The 21769-nt window shown below is 34.0% G+C and overlaps 3 protein-coding genes across 3 annotated transcripts in view; 1 reads left to right on the top strand and 2 right to left on the bottom strand.

The window, feature by feature from the left end:
* Window positions 1–2702: 2702 nt before the first annotated feature.
* On the bottom strand, window positions 2703–8208 carry LOC134728076 (uncharacterized protein DDB_G0290685-like). The gene is made up of 3 exons (XM_063592475.1): window positions 7106–8208; window positions 5539–5697; window positions 2703–4591 (listed from the first exon to the last, which is right to left on the bottom strand). The coding sequence occupies exons 1-3, from the start codon at window positions 8103–8105 to the stop codon at window positions 2775–2777; spliced, it is 2976 nt and encodes a 991-aa protein (XP_063448545.1). The 5' UTR covers window positions 8106–8208; the 3' UTR covers window positions 2703–2774.
* Window positions 8209–8399: 191 nt separating this feature from the next.
* Window positions 8400–11042, top strand: LOC134728077 (F-box only protein 39-like). The gene is made up of 3 exons (XM_063592476.1): window positions 8400–9501; window positions 10019–10180; window positions 10788–11042. The coding sequence occupies exons 1-3, from the start codon at window positions 8460–8462 to the stop codon at window positions 10940–10942; spliced, it is 1359 nt and encodes a 452-aa protein (XP_063448546.1). The 5' UTR covers window positions 8400–8459; the 3' UTR covers window positions 10943–11042.
* A 6864-nt stretch (window positions 11043–17906) lies between these two features.
* LOC134728075 (spindle and kinetochore-associated protein 2-like) overlaps window positions 17907–21769 on the bottom strand; it is a 38423-nt gene continuing 34560 nt past the window's right edge. Inside the window, exons 6-9 of the mRNA XM_063592474.1 lie at window positions 21607–21737; window positions 21070–21113; window positions 20336–20411; window positions 17907–19757 (exon numbers count right to left, since the gene is read on the bottom strand). Of these exons, the coding sequence (XP_063448544.1) occupies window positions 19698–19757; window positions 20336–20411; window positions 21070–21113; window positions 21607–21737 (311 nt within the window). The 3' untranslated portion in view covers window positions 17907–19697. The remainder of the gene's footprint in view (window positions 19758–20335; window positions 20412–21069; window positions 21114–21606; window positions 21738–21769) is intronic.

Genomic DNA, 21769 nt, shown 5'->3' with positions numbered 1-21769 from the left:
CTTCTCCTTTGAAACTGCTGTATCAATTTTAGCCAAACTTAGGCTAAATGAGTTTCAGAGTATCTAGTATAAATTTTATATTTTATTTCCTTGTATGTCAAGAAACATAGCTACTATGGCTAAAATAGAACATAGGAGAAAATGATTATTTTTTTTGGCTTTTGAAGAAAATAGGACGATCCAAAAAACATTTAAATAAATTGAAAAGCCAAAATAATCATTGATGAGAGATTTAACCAAAAGAATTAAGGTGAGCGATTCAGGCTCTTGAGAGCCTCTTGTTTCTTTTTACAAAATATCATAAGCAGCTGAAAGCAAGCTCTAAAAATTCAAAAAACAAAAGACAAAAATATTTGTCTTCAATTTATTTATGAGCAAATTGATGGTAGTCTCCCAAAAAGCAGATGTTATAATTGTATGCAGAAGCTTGATTATAACTTATTGACATTATTCATATTACCACATTTTGATCATTTGAAGAAAGTTTATAAATTATTATGCTCCATTTATAATAATTCCACCATCAAAAGTTTAAAGCCTTTTGCCTAATTGTCTATAAGTTAGTAAACTGTCATATGAACTTTATCATAATTCAGTCAGCATAAATCTGCATAAAATAAAGGTCACCAATGTAACCTGTTACCTTGAGTGAACAAAACACTATTGTTTTTGGCTGACTGGAATTACTCATTGATGTTTACCCTATTTCCCCTTTTGTGTTCATTTAAAATTAGAATTATTTTTAAATGAATCAAGATTTCAAAATTGTTAGCAGTATGAGATTTGTATTCTCTAAGAATTGATAACAATTTTGTGGAATGCTGAATTAATTAGCTTTAAAAGAAATATGTTCTTTTTTGTATTGAATAGTATTGTGTTGTCATAGTTATCAAAGGTACCAGCATTATAATTCCTTATTGTGTGTGTGAGACCATGTCTAGGCGTGGTGCAATTCAAAACTTGACACATGGTAGACACTTGTGTTTTGTTGAGGAACGTATTTTGTCATCTGGGTATCTTATTTTGTGTGTAAGAGAACTTGTCTAGGCGTGATGCGACTCAAAGCTTGACACACGGTAAAAACATTTCATTTGTGTATTATATTTTGTGTGTAAGAGAACTTGTTCAGGTGTGATGCGACTCAAAGCTGGACTCATGGTATAGACACTTTGTGTTTTGTTGAGGAACGTGTGTTGTGATTTGTATGTTTTATTTTGTGTGTAGGAGAACTTGTTCAGGTGTGATGCGACTCAAAGCTGGACTCATGGTATAGACACTTTGTGTTTTGTTATAGAACGTATGTTGTCATCTGGGTATTTTATTTTGTGGGTAAAAGAACTTGTTCAGGTGTGATGCGACTCAAAGCTTGACTGAGTAGGAGAACTTGTCCAGGTGTGACGAGACTCAAAGCTTGACTGAGTAAGAGAACTTAGCCAGGTGTGATGCGACTCAAAGCTTGACTGAGTAGGAGAACTTGTCCTGGTGTGACGAGACTCAAAGCTTGACTGAGTAAGAGAACTTGTCCAGGGGTGATGCGACTCAAAGCTGGACTCATGGTATAGACACTTTGTGTTTTGTTATAGAACGTATGTTGTCATCTGGGTTTTTTATTTTGTGGGTAAGAGATTTTGTTCAGGTGTGATGCGACCCAAAGCTTGACTGAGTAAGAGAACTTGTCCAGGTGTGATGCGACTCAAAGCTTGACTGAGTAGGAGAACTTGTCCAGGTGTGACGAGACTCAAAGCTTGACTGAGTAAGAGAACTTGTCCAGGTGTGATGCGACTCAAAGCTTGACTGAGTAAGATAACTTGTCCAGGTGTGATGCGACTCAAAGCTTGACTGAGTAAGAGAACTTAGCCAGGTGTGATGCGACTCAAAGCTTGACTGAGTAAGAGAATGTCTGTGTCATTTTGGTCTTTTGTGGATAGCTGTCTCATTGGCAATCATGCCACATCTTCCTTTTTTAAATTGTCCAGGTGTGATGCGACTCAAAGCTTGACTATGGTATCTTATTTTGTGGGTAAGAGAACTTGTCTATGTTTAGTTCGTTTCAAAGCTTGTCACATGATATAAACTCATGTGTTTTGTTGAAGAACGTATCATTTGTTATCTAGGTATATTATATTGTTGGTAAGAGAATTTGTCCAGGTTTGGTTCGGTTCAAAGCTTTGCAAATGATATATATATGTTTGTTTAGTTGGCGAAAGTATATTGTTATTATATCTTTTATCACGGGGACAGGCATATGAATGTTTGAATAAAATGTTCCTTCTCAATTTTTATAGTCTTTTTGTAACGATATGATTTCTGTTTGTTATAAAACTTTTTTTAAATCTCTTTTTATCATAGTTTTATGTGTTTGAAAAACATTGATGCAGCTAAACAGCTGTATGTTCATTTCAACGTCCAGTTTTTCTACAAATATTTTGAACTAACAATGTGTTACATATTTGTTGTTCGTTCATTTTCCTATATAAATAAGGCCGAGAGTTTTCTCATTTGAATTGTTTTAAATTGTCATTTCGGGGCCTTTTATAGCTTACTATGCGTTATGGGCTTTGCTCATTGTTGAAGGCTCAACGGTGAACTATAGTTGTTGATTTCTGTGTCATTTTGGTCTCTTGCGGAGAGTTGTCCCATTGCCAATCATACCACATCTTCTTTTCTAAATATAATTTAAGTACAGAATAAAAAAAACTTGCGGTTTTAAAATTATTTATTCATAAATTGACCAAACTTAATACAAAATAAATTACGGGTGCATTTCATTTTTTTTACAATTCTTCGTCCGTTGTTTCTGCTGCGTTTATCGATCCATCGTCGTTTTCATCATCACCCTCATCTTCATACTCAGTAGACTCGTCATCCTCAGATCTATCCTCCATTAATACAACATCATAGTCTTCGTCCTCCTCTTCATCATCAGTTTCAGCCATTAATTGGGCAAAAATGTCATCGACTGAATCTTCATCTTCTTCTTCGTCGCCTTCATCATCACCTTCATTCTCATCGTCATTCTCGTCATCATTCTCATCCGCATTATCAGTTTCATCGGCTTCGTCGTCTTCAGCATCTTCATTATCGATATCGGAATCGTCAATGCCATCATGGATATCATCTTCATGGTCAATGTTATCGTTTTCATGGTCGATGTTTTCATCGTCTTGATCGATGTTTTCGACATTGTTTTCGTTGTTTCCTTCTTCATCATTGTGACAATTGCCTGCATCCACTCCTCTTTCATCGTTATCATTGTCATCTGCGTTATTAAACAAACTCTCCTGTTCGATGTTGGAAGTGCCATCTTCATCGTTTATTTCTACATTCTCTCTTTTGACCTCTTCACTATTTTCATCGTTCCTTTCATTATCGATATTATCTCCATTATCGATATTATCTCCATTCTCGATATTATCTCCATTCTCGATATTATCACCATTATCTTCATTAAAGCTTCCTCTGAACGGGGCTCCATCGATTACAATATCCTCCCAGGGGAAGTATTGGCTGACCTCGTTATCGACATCATGGAAATCTTCTCTGGCACGGGTCCACATATTCTCCAAGGGGGAAACTTCTACGTATCCAACGCAATGCCCAGTACTGATATCACTGTCATTATTCTGACTGTTTTCTCCTGGATAACCATTGATCTCTTGCATGTTGCTCTGTTCATCTATTCCAATATTTTCTGTATCATAATTAATGACGTCTTCTATGACAGATATATTTTCGTAATACTGATCAAAACTCATTCCATAATTATGTTCACTATTAGTCCTGTCGCCTTCGATGTGTTGAGGCTGACCATTTTCACCATTCAAAGAGTGATGTCCAATAATTGTTCTGATTTCCTGTTGACCACCGACCAGGCTTTCTTCTTCATTGTATTGTTCCACATTGTCTTCATCATCTACATTTCCACAATCAATGTTTTCAGTATTAAGTATAGCGTTTCCTTCATTCAAATTGTTTTCGTCTTGGTTCCCATTGTTAACCTCTACATCGTTCTGATCACCATCCTCGACCTCATCATGTTGAACAAGTAAACAATTGCTTTCGTCTCCCTCTTCATTTTCAATTGCCTCTACAATTTCATGGGTCTCTTCATTATTTTCATTTTCCTCCTCATCTTCGTTGCCCTCATCCTCATTATTGACCCCCTCACGAGGTTGTTCTGCATTAGCCTGTCCATCAATATTTCCAATTATGTCACCATCTTCATCTTGGTTGCCCTCTTCATTATTTTCATTTCCCTCTTCGTTGTTCTCCTCCTCATTATTTACAACAGCCGCAAGAGGTTGTTCTTCATTTGCCTGTCCATCGAGATTACCAAGTACGTGACCATTTTCCTCCTCAACATTTTCGTCCTCATCTTCATCTTCTAAAACATCTTCTTCGTTTTCCTCTTCCTCTTCCGATTCCTCTTCCATGCTTTCCTCGTCATCATCGTCTGACTCGATCTCCGATGTGATGACGACGTTATTATTACTTTGACTGATAGCTTGTGTAAGTTGTACTCGGACGGTCATTAAATACTTCAGTTCTGTTTCATCTAAACCCAACACACCAAGATTCAGGGATCGCAGATCTGAAATTGACAAAAGTTTTCTTTTTGGCACTTTCATGTTAACCCAATGTTAACTAGTTGCACCCAACTAAACATTAAAACAATAGAACTTCATTAAATGTAACCTTCTGCTTGTTTTAATTTCACTATAGTTTTTGCCGGTACAGACATTACTTTTTACTGATACTACCTTAACAATCACAAACGCCTTCTTTTTGCCCCCTTTTCGCTAATTCTTTTTTACCGACGATACCTTATTTTTTTTACTGTAACATTTCAGACATTGCTTTCAAGTTTCATTTCCACTAACTTAGCATCTCAAAGTTTTAACATGAGCTATTACAACATAGGCCAATACTTTTTGACATAGTTGTATGCTGGTTTAAGCTTTAACATATATTTAGTCTCAGTAAAAAAAAATTGACATGTCAACAATATGTGGTATGTGAATTCGTTGTTCTTCTGGCATATAATTTATATGATGTTGACATGTTTGACTCCCTTTTATATTTTTTTTGTAATCAGAAAAGGTTATTTTATATACGTCTCATGAATAGATTATGGGTAGAATAAGGCATATCAAAGCTAAACGAGTTTAATAGATTATTGTGACTCAATTCTTGGGATTGGAAAATAAAATTCATAAAGAATCCTATGTACCGTTTACGTACAGTGGCAAATATAAGATGAAGGAACTTTGAATCAAAGAGCTGCACAAGTAGTCATATGAAAATACATTTTAATTTGTATTTACTTTATAAAAAATAGATGTTTTTCTTTGTAATTTGAACTCTGGTGGATAGTTGTTTCATTTGCAATCATACCAGATATTCTCATTTTGACATTTATCAAAACCATGCCGTGATATATGATTACTAATACAACTATGAAACACTGTCAAGTATAGTAGTTTAAGCTGATTTCAAACAATGTATAAAAGATAAATCTAAAAACTTATAAATGCTTACTTAATTGTTTATCATACTGCATCTGACAAATCTTCTCCACAGTGTTAACAGACATTTTACAGAACAGACTCAGATGTTTGAGACGATAACATCTCCCGAGAAAGTACAGGATCTCGTCGTCAACTGGCTGATTCTTGTCAAGGTGAAGGCTGAAACTTTCTGTGAAAACAAATAATTTGATGATTAATATTGAGTAGAATAAATCTTCGTATGCAGAGTAATTTTTAAGGCCGAGGATGTATATGTTTGGTTACCTTGCCCATTGTCGTTCTATTTTTTATTTCATGAAAAGCGTACAACTTGTTGATACTTTCAAAACCATGAATTTCATTCGAAATTCTGTTCGAGTAAACCGATGTGAAAAGATTAATCAATTATTATTCCTTCTGTTATGTTAGAGTAAACCGATAAATTCCTTACGTATAGTAAAAACAGCTGATGTGATGAAGTAAATTAAAAAAAATCACCGTTTGTTGCTAAAGGAGCACTGATCAGTGTTGTGATGAATCATGAATTCATTATGTTATTATATTAGATAAAACATTGCTGATGAGATTAATCAATGTTTCACTACCTAAATAGTTAAATTATGATTGCTGATATGATTCAACAGTGATTCATTTACATACAGGATCATACAGTGTTAAATAGTTATTGCTGATCTAAGTTATCAGTGATTGATCACTTATCTATAGTGTTACTGTTAGAGTAATCATTGCTGAAGTGATTAATAAATGATTCACTTGCCTAAAATGGCATAGTTAACATTACTGATATATGATTAATCAATGATTCACTTACCTAGAGTGACATAGTTCATATTACTGATGTGATGAATCAATGATTCACCTAATATAACGTGCAAACGTAAACATTACTGATGTGGTGAATCAATGATTCGCTTACCGAAGTGCAAGAGTTAACATTACTGATGTGGTGAATCAATGATTCGCTTACCGAAGTGCAAGAGTTAACATTACTGATGTGGTGAATCAATGATTCGCTTACCGAAGTGCAAGAGTTAACATTACTGATGTGGTGAATCAATGATTCGCTTACCGAAGTGCAAGAGTTAACATTACTGATGTGGTGAATCAATGATTCGCCTACCGAAGTGCAAGAGTTAACATTACTGATGTGATTAATCAATGATTCACTTATCTAAAGTGTCGAAATACCCATTGTTGATGTGGTGAATCAATGATTCACTTACATAAAGTGTCGGAATACCCATTATTGATGTGGTGAATCAATGATTCACTTATCTAAAGTGTCGAAATACCCATTATTGATCTGGTGAATCAATGATTCACATACCTAAAGTGTCGGAATACACATTACTGGTGTGATTAATCAATGATTCACTTACCTAAAGTGCCAGAGTAAAAAATACTTATGTGATTAATCAATGATTCACTTACCTAAAGTGTCAGAGTAAACTTTTCTGATTAATCAATGATTTACTTACCTAGGGTATCAGAGTAAACATTACTGACGTGATTAATCAATGATTCACTTACCTAGAGTATCAGAGTAAACATTTCTGATTAATCAATGATTCACTTACCTAGGGTATCAGAGTAAACGTTACTGATGTGGTGAATCAATCCACACAATCTAGTTTGTGCCTCTGCTCTAGACTCTACAATTGCTGGCCATGCAATAATGTCAATCTCTTTCATAGGAACAGTTTCTGGGAGTGCATGTTGTATGCCATGACGGAATCCAGAAGCATAGATATAAAATATGACTTTGGTATCAGGACATTGCCTCTTAAAGTAGGTCCATGTCTCTGGTTCTATCACCCAACTATTGATGTCGCAATCAATAGTAAGAGTAAAAGTTTTCATTTTCTGTTCCCTAGCGAAATGCCGTAAGATTTCTCCGTTCACTGTGTTGTAGTTAGTATAAATATAAGTTAGTCCTTTCATCTTTGACATGGCATTTCTATAACGTGATATAGAGATAGGGATGACATTGGTTTGGAACATGTCTTCCATGTATAAAAATTTCAGAGTTTTTGATGCTGCTCCCCGGCCGAGGGACTCTAATATTCTACAGCCGTCTACAAGTGTTACACGTGCAGCGATTAAGTTCAGTACCTCAAGTTCCCGGCATCTTCTCAGAAAACGGCAGAGCGAAGCAACGACACGATTTTTTGAGGCCACAAAATGCCAGTGATTTTCCATATTAGCATGGTAGAGTGTAAATTCTTTGAGTCGCATATTTGCTATGACTGCTAACTTCTTTAGAAAGACTTCAGTCGCTTGAGAAATGACTTTCACCGTTCGATAGGTAGGTCCCTGGAATCTTATAGCTAATGATCGCAAGTGTTTTCCAAACCTTTTAATATATCTACAAGCTCTGTCGGCCGTGCCCATAGCATCGAATCCACCAAAGCTAACACACCGGTACCGCCATAGCAATGGCGTTTCGAAGAGCCGCAACCAGTTTTTACATACACGGGCTGCAGCCACTCTTTCATTGTCATCCAAATATTTGTAAACCTCTATTAGAGCAACATCTGGAAGATAACCCCAGTCGCTACTTTGTCCTAAATCACACATGTTTAGGAATTTTTGTAGACACCAACGTTATCCATGCAAACACTTATCCTGAAGATCCAAGCGTGCGTAGATGTACCACAGAAACGACAATGGGAAACGTCACAACGATCATTACATTATAGTCGGTCCGATTGGAAATTTTAGTTATAAATCGCAAACATTAAAATGGCTTTAAAAATCATAAAGCGCTTTTTTTAGTTGTCTAAATATATTTAAAAAAAAATAAAACATGACGTCCAGTTGATTTTTCGAAAACAAATAATGCTTAAAAACATTCGGAAAACGGCGAGGCCAACGTCATAATGTCTCAATTTAACACTATGGGGAACGTCAAGCCTAGTAACGTCAAACTGAATGGAAAGTAGTTGGGTTGTTGGAAAAGTTTGTGAGATATTCACGTCAGTATCAAGAATATTTACCAGTGGTATGGAACAGTCGTCATGGGTTGATCTACCAGATGTCGTAGTTATAGAGTTATTCCGATTCTTAAAAGACAAAGATCGAGCCGCTGCCGCGCTAGCATGTAAAAACTGGGCAAGATTGTTTAAGACGCCGTGCCTATGGCGCTCTCGACATTTTGAGATGGGAGGTTATAGAGCGCACAATAATGGAAGTCGGGCTTGTGCGTTTTCGAGTTTATTCGGACACTATGTTAGATATTTATCGATATCGTGTAGCCATCCTTCTTACCACACAACAAAAATATTCCAGAGAGCTATCGAGGACGTTCTAGGGAAAATGCGCACGTCGAATCTATTCGAGTTCGAGCTGGAAAGATTAGAACTTGAACGCTTTTGGAAGTACGAAACACCCCGTGATAAATTAATAGCATGTTTTGTAAGATTTTTAAAAACACAAAAATATTTGAAAATATTCGATATGACAGCTGCGCAATGTAATTTAGATGGTGGATGTCGGATTCTACAAGCAGTGGGCAATAACTCTGGTCACAAAGTACAAGATGTGTTTATTGAAGATTTCTTTCATTCGAGGTTAGCAGTATTTCAAACTGATCATTATAAGTCTGCGATTTACAAATTTACAAACATTAATTATTTAGGAATCAATTACAACTGCTTATCCGATGAAATTATTGAAACGTTTTCTAAAACACTAGAAGGAAAATTGGAGTGTATGAACATCAAAGTTTACCGAAACGACCCCCATTTTCACACTATTAGCGGCAGCCAGTGGTCTATGTTACGTCGGAAATGTCCAAAGTTGAAGGTAACCATGTGGTTTGAAAGCATTGGGCATTCTACAGATATAATCCCGGTTCTTGTGAAGGAGATTCCATTAAAAGATTTACATATATGGACAGGGTATGATGATGATGTGGAATGGAGACTAGCAATAACGATAGATCATATTGCAAATTCCTACGCCAATACTTTAAGTAAGTCAAACCGAACCTCTTGTCCTTAATATTCATTTGGATATTTGATGAGTTGAAAAGTTAGAGAAGTAGCGCTTCTTAAATTTAGGAACCAAAATTATACCTCTATAACCATACTCATATTCACTAATAGTAATTTTAAAATGAAATCATTGATTTCTCAATTTAAGAAATACATATAAATTGTATTTTAAACAGTTTTATTTGAAATATGTTAAACATTATCCCATGCCAGGAGCCTGTAATTCAGTGGCTGTCAAGTTATAGCTAACTATTTGGTTTTAAGGTTTTTGCTCATTGCCGAAGGTAGTACGGCGGTGACTTACAGTTATAAATAAGAGGTCCAATGGGAGCTTCACCATAGTCTGATTTTCTTCTTCATACCCCAATCTAATAAATAATACTTAAGCAATACGAATGTAAATTAAGGGATAAAAAAATGAGAGGAAAAAACAGAACTGCACGTATTATAATGTGTTTTATAAAAGGTATAATTGATTGTTTTATTTAATTCCAGGCATGCTGTCGTTAGAGCTCGATAATAATCACGAATTTGTAGACGATAATGTTCTGGCACTGTTACAGAAGTGTAAGAAACTAAACCAACTCACTCTCAATGCCAATGTTGTGGTCAGTACGATCAGGGATATCTGTCTCTTACGGTCAGAAAAGAAAACAAGTAAGTTTATTTCAATGAGTATTATTTTTACATGAGCAGGCAAACGTACGTAACGATCTCAACTTAGAGTAATCTAAAAAGTTTAGGATAACATATTAGAGTAGGTATACACTACGAATTACTGTTACTTATATTATAAGGGTATGTATACAGGAAGGTTTCTGTTCCAATCGTACAGATAAGAGACACTATTTATTGTTAACCTCTAGATGACCTATAGTGTTTGTGTCATCAACTTTTATAATATTTTTATATAGATTATACCGTTGGTTTTCCCGTTTGAACGGTTTTACACTAGTAATTTTTGGGGCTCTGTATCGCTTGATGTTTGGTGTGAGGCTATGTTCCGTGATGAAGACCATACCTTGGCCTTTTTAGGTTTACTATTATAAATTGTGACTTGAATGGAGAGTTGTCTCATTGGCACTCATACCACATCTTCCTATATCTATTAATAAATAACAATTGCTATTTAGTCCTAATACACAAAATAATAGGATTGATAATAGGTGTTGTATGCGGATTTTATCGGTAGGTACATAAAGACAATTTTGGTCTTCTTGTTTTGTTGCCATCGTGTATAATGATAATCCTTTTACATTTACAGCCTTACAGTCCCTCCACCTGACCGCATGTGGACTGTCCGAACAAGAATGGACTGTCCTGTGTCAAATCAAAGACGAGTTTGCTGAGATGATAGAGCAACAAGGTCTGGATTACAAATTCTGTACCGATTTGTTAATAGACCTTACGCCAATGTAAAAGATGCTCGTGGTCCATGAAAACACCTAATGACAATCTATTATGAAGTATTGAATATATTTATTATTTTATTGATTAAAACATCTATGTAAAACCACTTGCTCATCTTTAGGCTTTGTTTGTGCCATTGCATTGTCAGCTTTTCTTCGACTTATGAGTTTTGAATGTCCACTTAGTATGAACAGTGGATGTGATGATCTTGAATATGCCTGAAATATTTGCCACTGGACTTAATACACAATCAATATGTGAACATAATCCTGCATATACATGGAACATTTGCCATTGTACTCTACAAGCAATATGTGTGGATATAATTTAGCATATTCATGAAATACTTGCAACTGAAGTTAAATAAACAGATGCACCATGAGTGCGTGATATGACCTTCCTGGTTTCGAAGAATAAAATTCAATAACTTGTCAATGGTATATCAGAAATTTATATAAAAAAACTAATGGTAGGTTATCTTAATAGATATTAAGTCACCAAAGTTTAAGAAAACTGCCAAAAAACTATCCACAAAAGACCATAATGGCACAGACATTAACAACTATAGGTCACCGAACGGCCTTCAACAATGAGCAAAGCCCATACCGCATAGTCAGCTATAATAGGCCCCGATAAGACAATGTAAAACAATTCAAACGAGAAAACTAACGGCCTTTTTTATGTAAAAAAAATGAACAAACAAATATGTAACACATAAACAAACGACAACCACTGAATTTGCAGACTCCTGACTTTTTTTTTTTTTTTTTTTTTTTTTTTAATTTTCATTTTTTATTGAAATCTGTACATTTGTTAGTAATGAAAACATCGAATACCGGTACCTTATCCCGGCCTCGTTAATGTTAGTAATAGATCATGTAAATATATATGTGTTAGTATTTGTTAGTTCATTTTACAACAAAATATATCAGCTGTAGTTACAATATAATACCACATTTTTCATTTGCAATAAAAAAAAAATAACATAATAAAAGTTCAAAAATAAGGACTACAAATACATGCATTTATCATATTAAAATAATAATTTTAACAAACATACAGATATTCAAGTTTTTACAGGTTTTTTTTAAGAATGGAAAACTTGAGGAAAAGTAAGATAAATTAATCAAAATTTAAAATAAGAAAAAAAGAAAAAATTAATACAGAGAAAAAATAAAATTAAAATAAATATAATGTTCTGATGAATATTTTTGATGTAACTTTTTTTTGATAATTCAAAAATTGACATTCTATCATGTTTTTCACATATGAATTATAGTAGGACTTTAATTACAATCGAACAAATGAGTAAATTGAATCCACAATTTATTAAACAGACTCCTGACTTGGGACAGGCACATACATAAATAATGTGGCGGGGTTAAGCATGTTAGCGGGATCTAAACCCTCTCCCTAACCTGGGACAGTGGTATAACAGTACTACACACAAGAACGAACTATAAAAATCAGTTGAAAAAGGCTTAACTCATCAGATGGACAAAAATAATACTTTTTTGGCTCAATGTCCGACTCATATTGACGATGGACGGACAGTATACCATAATACGTCCTGAAGACATGAGTATTATAATCAATCATTATGTGAACATCATCTTGCATCTACATGACATATTTGCCCCTGGACTGATCAACAATCAATCAATGTGTGAACAGAAATTTATATATACATGGAATATATGCCACTGGACTTAACACTTAATCAATACTTGATAAAAATCCTGCATATAAATGAGAAATATTTCCCACTGGAATCAGCAATAAAATAATTTTACATTTACATGAAATATTTGCAAATGGACTCAACACTTAATCAATATGTGAACACAATACTGCTTATAGATAAATTTATGTCACTGGACCCAACAATCAATCAAAATGTTTAAATTGTCTATAGATAAAGGAAGATGTGGTGTGAGTACCAATGAGACAACTCTCCATCCAAATAACAATTAAAAAAAGGTAAACCATTATAGGTCAATGCACGGCCTTCAACACGGAGCCTTGGCTCACACCGAACAACAAGCTATAAAGAGCCCCCAAATTACTGGTGTGAAACCATTCAAACGGGAAAACCAACGGTCTAATCTATATAAAACTAGAGGCTCTAAAGAGCCTGTGTCGCTCACCTTGGTCTATGTGCATATTAAACAAAGGACACAAATGGATTCATGACAAAATTGTATTTTGGTGATGGTGATGTGTTTGAAGTTCTTACTTTACTGAACGATTTTGCTTCTTACAATTATATCTATCATGAACTTTGCCCATTAGTAACAGAGAACTATATTTGGTAAAAATTTACATAAATTTACCAAATTAATGATAATTGTTAAAAATTGACTATAAAGGGCAATAACTCCTTAAGGGATCAATTGACCATTTAGGTCATGTTGACTTATTTGTAGATCTTACTTTGCTGAACATTATTGCTGTTTACAGTTTATCGCTATCTATAATAGTATTCAAGATAACCAAAAACGGCAAAATTTCTTTAAAAATTACCAATTGGAGGGCAGCAACCCAACAACCAGTTGTCCAATTCATCTGAAAAATTCAGGGCAGATAGATATTGACTTGATTAACAATTTAACTTCCTGTCAGATTTGCTCTAGATGCTTTGGTTTCATAGTTATAAGCAAAAAACTGCATTTTACTCCTATGTTCTATTTTTAGCCGTGGCGGCCATCTTGGTTGAATGGCCAGGTCATCGGACACATTTTTCAAACTAGATACCCCAAAGGTGATTGTGGCCTAGTAGTTTCAGTGGAGATTTTGTAAAAAATTACTTAGATTTATGAAAAATGGTTAAAGATTGACTATAAAGGGCAATAACTCCTAAAGGGGTCAACTGACCATTTTGGTCATGTTGACTTATTTGTAGATCTTACTTTGCTGAACATTATTGCTGTTTACAATTTATCTCTATCTATAATAATATTCAAGATAATAACCAAAAACAGCAAAATTTCCTCAAAATTACCAATTCAGGGGCAGCAACCCAACAACCGATTGACCGATTCATCTGAAAATTTCAGGGCAGATAGTTCTTGACCTGATAAACATTTTTATCTCATGTCAGATTTCCTCGAAATGCTTTGGTTTTTGAGTTATAAGCCAAAAACTGCATTTTACCCCTATGTTCTATTTATAGCGGTGGCGGCCATCTTAGTTGGTTGACCAGGTCACGCCACACATTTTTTAAACTAGATACCCCAAAGATGATTGTGGCCAAGTTTGGATTAATTTGGCCAAGTAGTTTCAGAGGAGAAGATTTTTGTAAAAGATTACTTTAATTTACGAAAAATGGTTAAAAATTGACTATAAAGGGCAACAACTCCTAAACGGGTCAACTGACCATTTTGGTCATGTTGACTTATTTGTAGATCTTACTTTGCTGAACATTATTGCTGTTTACAGTTTCTCTCTATCTATAATAATATTCAAGATAATAACCAAAAACAGCAAAATTTCCTCAAAATTACCAATTCAGGGGCAGCAACCCAACAACCGATTGACCGATTCATCTGAAAACTTTAGGGCAGATAGATCTTGACCTGATAAACATTTTTTATCCCATGTCAGATTTCCTCAAAATGCTTTGGTTTTTGAGTTATAAGCCAAAAACTGCATTTTACCCCCTTTTTTCTCTTTTTAGCCGTGGCGGCCATCTTGGTTGGTTGACCAGGTCACGCCACACATTTTTTAAACTAGATACCCCAAAGATGATTGTGGCCAAGTTTGGATTAATTTGGCCAAGTAGTTTCAGAGGAGAAGATTTTTGTAAAAGATTACTTAATTAACGAAAAATGGTTAAAAATTGACTATAAAGGGCAATAACTCCTAAACGGGTCAACTGACCATTTTGGTCATGTTGACTTATTTGTAGATCTTACTTTGCTGAACATTATTGCTGTTACAGTTTATCTCTTAACTATAATAATATTCAAGATAATAACCAAAAACAGCAAAATTTCTTCAAAATTACCAATTCAGGGGCAGCAACCCAACAACCGATTGACCGATTCATCTGAAAATTTCAGGGCAGATAGATCTTGACCTGATAAACATTTTTACCCCTGTCAGATTTGCTCTAAATGCTTTGGTTTTTGAGTTATAAGCCAAAAACTGCATTTTACCCCTATGTTCTATTTTTAGCCGTGGCGGCCATCTTGGTTGGTTGACCGGGTCACGCCACACATTTTTTAAACTATATACCCCAATGATGATTGTGGCCAAGTTTGGTTTGATTTGGCCCAGTAGTTTCAGAGGAGAAGATTTTTGTAAAAGTTAACGACGACGGACGACGACGACGACGGACGACGACGGACGACGGACGCCAAGTGATGAGAAAAGCTCACTTGACCCTTCGGGCCAGGTGAGCTAAAAACGAGAAACGAGAAACACGTATATATTACATAAACAAACGACAACTACTGTACATCAGATTCCTGACTTAGGTCAGTTGCAGACATTTGCAGCGGGATTAAACGTTTTAATGGACCCAAACCTTCTCCCTTTTTCCGAAACAATAGCATAACATCACAACATAGAAAAACACATGATAAAATATCAATTGGCAGACTTAACTCAATCAAAAAACGTAAATTAATACACAATGAACGAATAAATTTGATCTGCGATATATGAATGCAAATATACATGAAAAAATGTGTTACTGGATTCAGTAATCAACAAATAAACAAACATGATCTTGCATATAAATGAAATATTTGCCACTGCACTCAACAATCACCAAATAAACAAACATGATATAGCTTGTACCTAAAATATTTGTCACTGGACTCAACAACCAATTAGAAATGGAAAATTCCTTGCATAAAGATGAGTTATTAACCACTCTTGTCAACAATCAAGCAGTATAAGGACATCATCTTGCATATACATGAAATATTTGCCACTGGATTCAGTAATCAACAAATAAACAAACATAATCTTGTATATAGATGAAATATATGTCACTGGACTCGTCAATCAATCAAAAAGTGAACATAATCTTTTTACCATTGAACTCAACAAACAACAAACATGATCTAGCAAAATGATGAAATGTTTGCCACTGGACTCAGTGGCAGATCAGATTCAGAACTTTTCATGAGGGGGTCCCATTGACTGACCTAAGGGGGGCCGCTCCAGTCATACTTCAGTGATTCCCTATATAATCGAAAAATGTTTTCCCATGAAAGGGGGTGGGGGACCGGGACCCCTGGATCTGACTATGGGACCCAACAATCACCAAATTATAATCAAACATGATCTTGCATGTGCCTAAATTTTTGCCATTAGACTCAAACAGCAATCTAGACATGTACATAATATTGTAGGCATATAACATTCGCAACTGGATTCATCTATCAATCAACATGCACAAATGATCTTAAATATGCAAGAAATATTTGTCACTGGACTCAGCAATCAGTCAATAAGTGAACATAATCTTGCATATACATGACATATATGCAACTGAACTCAATAATTAATATATATATGAGCATTATATTGTACAACTCGTCTAAACATCAACCCAACAATGTTAGATCTGTAAATTTGCTTTCGCAAATTTTTGGTTCTTCCCTCGCCGGGATTCGAACCTATGCTATATACTGTGATATCGTGACACCAAATCGCCTGCACTGCAGCCGTCCCGCTACACCACCTGGGCTCTCAAAAAAAGAGCTTTCGCTGGCCATGTGTTACCTTTCCACGTCAGTTTTAATCTAGCGGCGTACTACAGTACATGACATATAAGGCATGAAGATGTTATTGTTATTGAGCATTATCTTGCATATAGATGAAATATTTGCTACAATAAGTGATAATGGTGTTCTTGAATATGTATGAAATATTTGCCACTGGATTCAACAATCAATCCATAAGAAACCACAAGCTTTCATTGACATGAATTATTTGCAACTGGACTTAATAATCTTTCAATTTGTGAACATAATCTTGAATACACATGAAATGTTTGCCACTGATTCATAGTGTGTATATATAGGTTTCTTACACATGAAATATTTGCCAATAGACCCAACAATCTATCAATATGTGAATATACATGATATATTTGTTACAGGACTAAACAATCAAGCAATACAGGGACAAGATATATTTGTTGCTTGATGTTAAGTAAGACACAGCCAATCAAAGTGAAGTTTGGTTTTGAGGATTATCAAGCATTATGTGTTATTTATTCACACAGATCACATCCTTTTAGAGGAGAATTCATGTCCGCTTTGAGTTTATTATCAGTATTGGTTCATAGTGTAGGATTCTTACACATGAAATAATTGCCACTGGACCCAAAAATATATCAATATGTGAGCCTAATCTTGAATATACACATGATATATTTGTCACTGGACTCAACAATCAATCCTGCATACAGAGTATATACCCCCAAAATTGATATGATATTCCAGGGCTTGTATTTCCTATCATGATTTCCTTGATAGAGGGTTGCTGCTCACAAAGAAACTTTTAAACCATGAGTTCCAAATGGTTACGATGAAATCATCCCTTAGTAAATTTTTATAGACAAATCATGAGTTGGTTGACCACTATGGAATTTTTGTTTCACAGATAATATTGGATATGTTCCAAATGTTGCAACTACATTCATTATCACGAATGCAACCTGCTGAATTAAGACAATTAACTGGGTTTGTAATAACATGAGCAACATGTCGGGTGCCACATTTGAAGCAGCTTCTGCTTACCCTTCCATAGCATCTGAGATCACCCCAATTTTTGGTGGGGTTCATGTTGCTTAGTCTTTAATTTTCTATGTGTTTATTACTATTTGTCTGTATGTCTTTTTTTTAGCCATGGTATTTTTAGTTTATTTTCGATCTATGAGTTTGAATGTCCCACTGGTATCTTTCTCCTCTCTTTTACAAACCACTCATTGCATTCATGAAATAAAAACACCAGATTCTTTCATTTGTATTTTTATTATATCAACATATGTATATTCAATGAACCAATAGATTAACAAATTACCTGATAATAATACCAGTTATAGCACAACATGCACAATTTTATACTGTGTATACATAATTGAAATGGTATCAATGTCACACACTTGTTTATGGTTGTTCAGTCCCACATGAAACCTAGGGAAGCACCTTGTTATCTCAACTACAGATTGGTTCTAAAAAATTATATATTGATGGTTTCCAATACCTTAATTGGGTGTTATGCATATTCTAATCTAACAAACATTATGTACTGCATGTTAAAAATTTACAGGTTATCTAAAAAAAAAAAAACACAAATTTTAAAGATAATTACAACTTGTCTCTTGCTGTCAGAGGGAATAGCATTACATAAATGGTAGTAGCAAATAAGATTTTGTTTTATTATTGTGGATTCATTATTATTCATTGGATACCAATTTTCGTGGATTTTGTGGGTACAGGTGAACCACAAATTTAAATGTCAAATGAATAACAAATTTTCCTTAGAGATGTATTTAGAATTCGGCAAAACCACAATATCAAATATCCACAAACAAGCAAATTTTGCTAAATCCACGAAATTTGGTACCCACGAAAATAACTGAATCCACAGTATTGTCTCACTTCTTCATTAAAGTTTTCCACAAATGCAGAATACATTCAAGTACATATAAAATTTAGTTTAAAATTTTGGATTAATATTTTGTTGCATCAAATGAAAACTAATTTAGAGATTAGCATGATAAATCAGATACTCATTTTAAGTCTAATTCACTTAACTCAATTACCAGTATCTTGTATTCCACAAACCTTCATGATAAAACACAACATATTATTCTTTTGAAATTTTAGAAATCATGCACCAATCTCAATTTTTTTTATGAATGAGTAACACCATTTGACCAGAGGTCAATTTGCGTAAATTTTCACTGTGATATTATAGTACAAGCATTGTGATAATAGGAAATAAATGGCAAAATGCATGAATTCATCAGTCATCTACGAGGCTAATCTAAACACTATAAAAGTATTGCACAAGAATAAAAAGTCAGAGATTTTCAATTTATAACCATTCTATACAGTAAGTAAAACTATAAATCTGTCATAAACCTGGCTTTGATTCTATTTCAAATTTACCTAACATTCACTAATACAAATGTCGTATCATCATTCATCCAGGGTTCTCACTAAGGCCAGTCCATGAGTCCTGGACTCATCAAAATCTGTCTGGACTCACCATTTTCCAATGCTGGTGAGTCCACAGATGCATCAAGATTGAAATATTTTGTATAAACTGTCAGAACACAGTTAAACACAAATATCATCATTTTATAGAAAAAGTTTTAAAGTGATCTGAATTTAATGTTGTTTCCTTGCTCTGTTATGAAATGGAGAATAAATATCAATAAGATATTACATTATATTGCAATAAAATATTTTCTTCTTGCTGTTGGACTTATCATGGCTAAAAATTAAGAGTCCCTGGACTCGCCTTCAAAAATCCTTAGCTAGAACCCTGTCATCTTTTCATTTTTAATTTACATTATTTAAAAAAAAAATTGAGGTCATTCCCTCATATTTTTTCGACTAAATGTCATGACTGAGTTGTTCTTTGATACAAAGACCAGACAGTTCACAAAATAAACTGTGGCTGACATCTCTTCATACAACATCTGTGGTATGTAATGTGGTCCTCTCATACAACCATACACATGTCATGTACCACAAAACTAACATGTATTCTTTGGTTATTTATAGTTATTTCACTACACTAGCTGTACGTCTTTGTTCCTTGAAATGGTAAGTAGTTTTAGAGCCCTGAGTACCTGTAGTATAAAAACAGTCAGTAAGTCTAAAGCCAGAGAAAATGTAGCATCAACAAATTTAAAAAAACCAAAAAAAAAAACAAGAATGTGTGTGTGTACCTAGTACAAAGATGCCTCATCCGCACTTTCATTTTCTATGTTCAATGGAAAAAAGGTAAAACTCTAATTTGGCATTAAAATTAGAAAGATCATATCATAGGGAACATGTGTGTTCTATGTTTTAAGTTGATTGAACTTCAACTTCTTCATCAATAACTACCTCGACCAACCACTTTAACCTGAAGCAGGACAGATGGACGATCCAACAGACGAATGGACGGACACACACACCAGTAAACATAATGCCAATAAATGGGGCATCAACTATATAACTATATAAATAAGTGCATTTATGGATTTATCTTCATCAGGAGAAAACCTCAGGAGAAAACCACAAAATTTGTAGGCAATGGTCCAAAATCTCTTGTTTGCAGCTAGATAACAGTTGCTGAGGTTTCCAGATATTAATTTTCTTTTATATGCAATTGATTAGTCATATTTTTAATGCATTAAAACAGACTATTGTTTTATACATGTACCTTTAACTTAGCTTCTCCTGTTGAACCAAACACTTTCAGTCCCATTTTATTCATTTCACCTGTTGACAAAGGTGACCTGTAATAAAATCAAAAGCGTATGAAGTAGGAATTTTATCCTCTATTAGTCAAATAAAAAATCTAAGCTTTAATATGTTCTAATAAAATACTTAAATTGGTTTGTTAAAAATTACCCTTACATGTATTTACATATATTTCATTGATTCCTCATATAGAAATTATACCTAATAAATCGTTTCTATAAAACGAAACAATGAAATGGTTTCACCTATCATAATTATAATCAGACAGTTTGAATTTGAGCAGTGAGTCATTTACTGTTCTACAGTTATGCCCCTTTATAACTTAAAAATTGCGAACTTGTTGACCAGTATCTGCATTTTAACTCAAGTTTGCCTCATTTAAAGTTTATGAAAATCCTACACAATAGCAAGCATAGGACACAATAGAACTAATTAAAACACTTATTACATAAATAATAAATTACATAATAAAAACAAAACAGTGAAAATATTAAAATAACACCACACTAAAATATCTGAAACTAGAACAATAGAACAGACATCAACTGCTTTCCATATTTTCTCATAACTTGAGGGGCTGCATTTTCCTCAGTTACAACCTTTTCAAATTGTTTTCTCGTTTTTCTGAATTAATATTCATTTACTTTTTATTATGTTTTTTTTTTTAACTACTATCTTCTAAATATAACTCACTTGTTTTCTTCCTCTTTAAAATGTCTCCACAGTATTCTGTATACCTAAAAGTACAGGTAATTTATAACTGTTGATGTAATATGCATGTGAATAAAATATTCTAAAAGGCATGTAATCGAAATGTTGATATAGTAAACTTAATATATAATATATGACCAACTGGGGTGATCTGTTAAAAACAGAGGACACAGGACAACTCAAAGATCAATTGATTATTATTTGGATAAAGAAGCCTTTAAAAATGGCAATTTATCAATTATTGATTTTTGCCTATAAATTGTTCAGTGGCAAATGTTACTAACTTATTTATGCTTAGAATAAATTAACAACATATCAACATGTTTACTGATTTTTTTGTATATATTCCCTGAATGAAACACTAAGTACAATATAAAAGTCTACAAATCTATGATTTTGTGATCATAAACAAACTCTAAACTTAAAATGATATGAAGTATCAATTCTCCTTTGGGTCTAAATTTTTTAAATCAATTCTTATTCTTTAGTTTGATCTATACACAATAAATGATGTCATACCATATTGACTTCTAAAAGTTTAACTCTTCCCTTTATGAGTGTAGATACTGTATCAAACTCTGACTCAGTGATCTCTATAAACTCACAGGTACCAGACCGTAACTCGGCAGGGGATAAACAACTCTCGGCTCCTGCAAATATTTATTCATATTAATCATTAAAA

Source organism: Mytilus trossulus, chromosome 8 (assembly GCF_036588685.1).
Source record: "Mytilus trossulus isolate FHL-02 chromosome 8, PNRI_Mtr1.1.1.hap1, whole genome shotgun sequence".
Taxonomy (NCBI): Eukaryota; Metazoa; Mollusca; class Bivalvia; order Mytilida; family Mytilidae; genus Mytilus; species Mytilus trossulus.
This window is presented reverse-complemented; position numbering and strand designations above follow the sequence as displayed.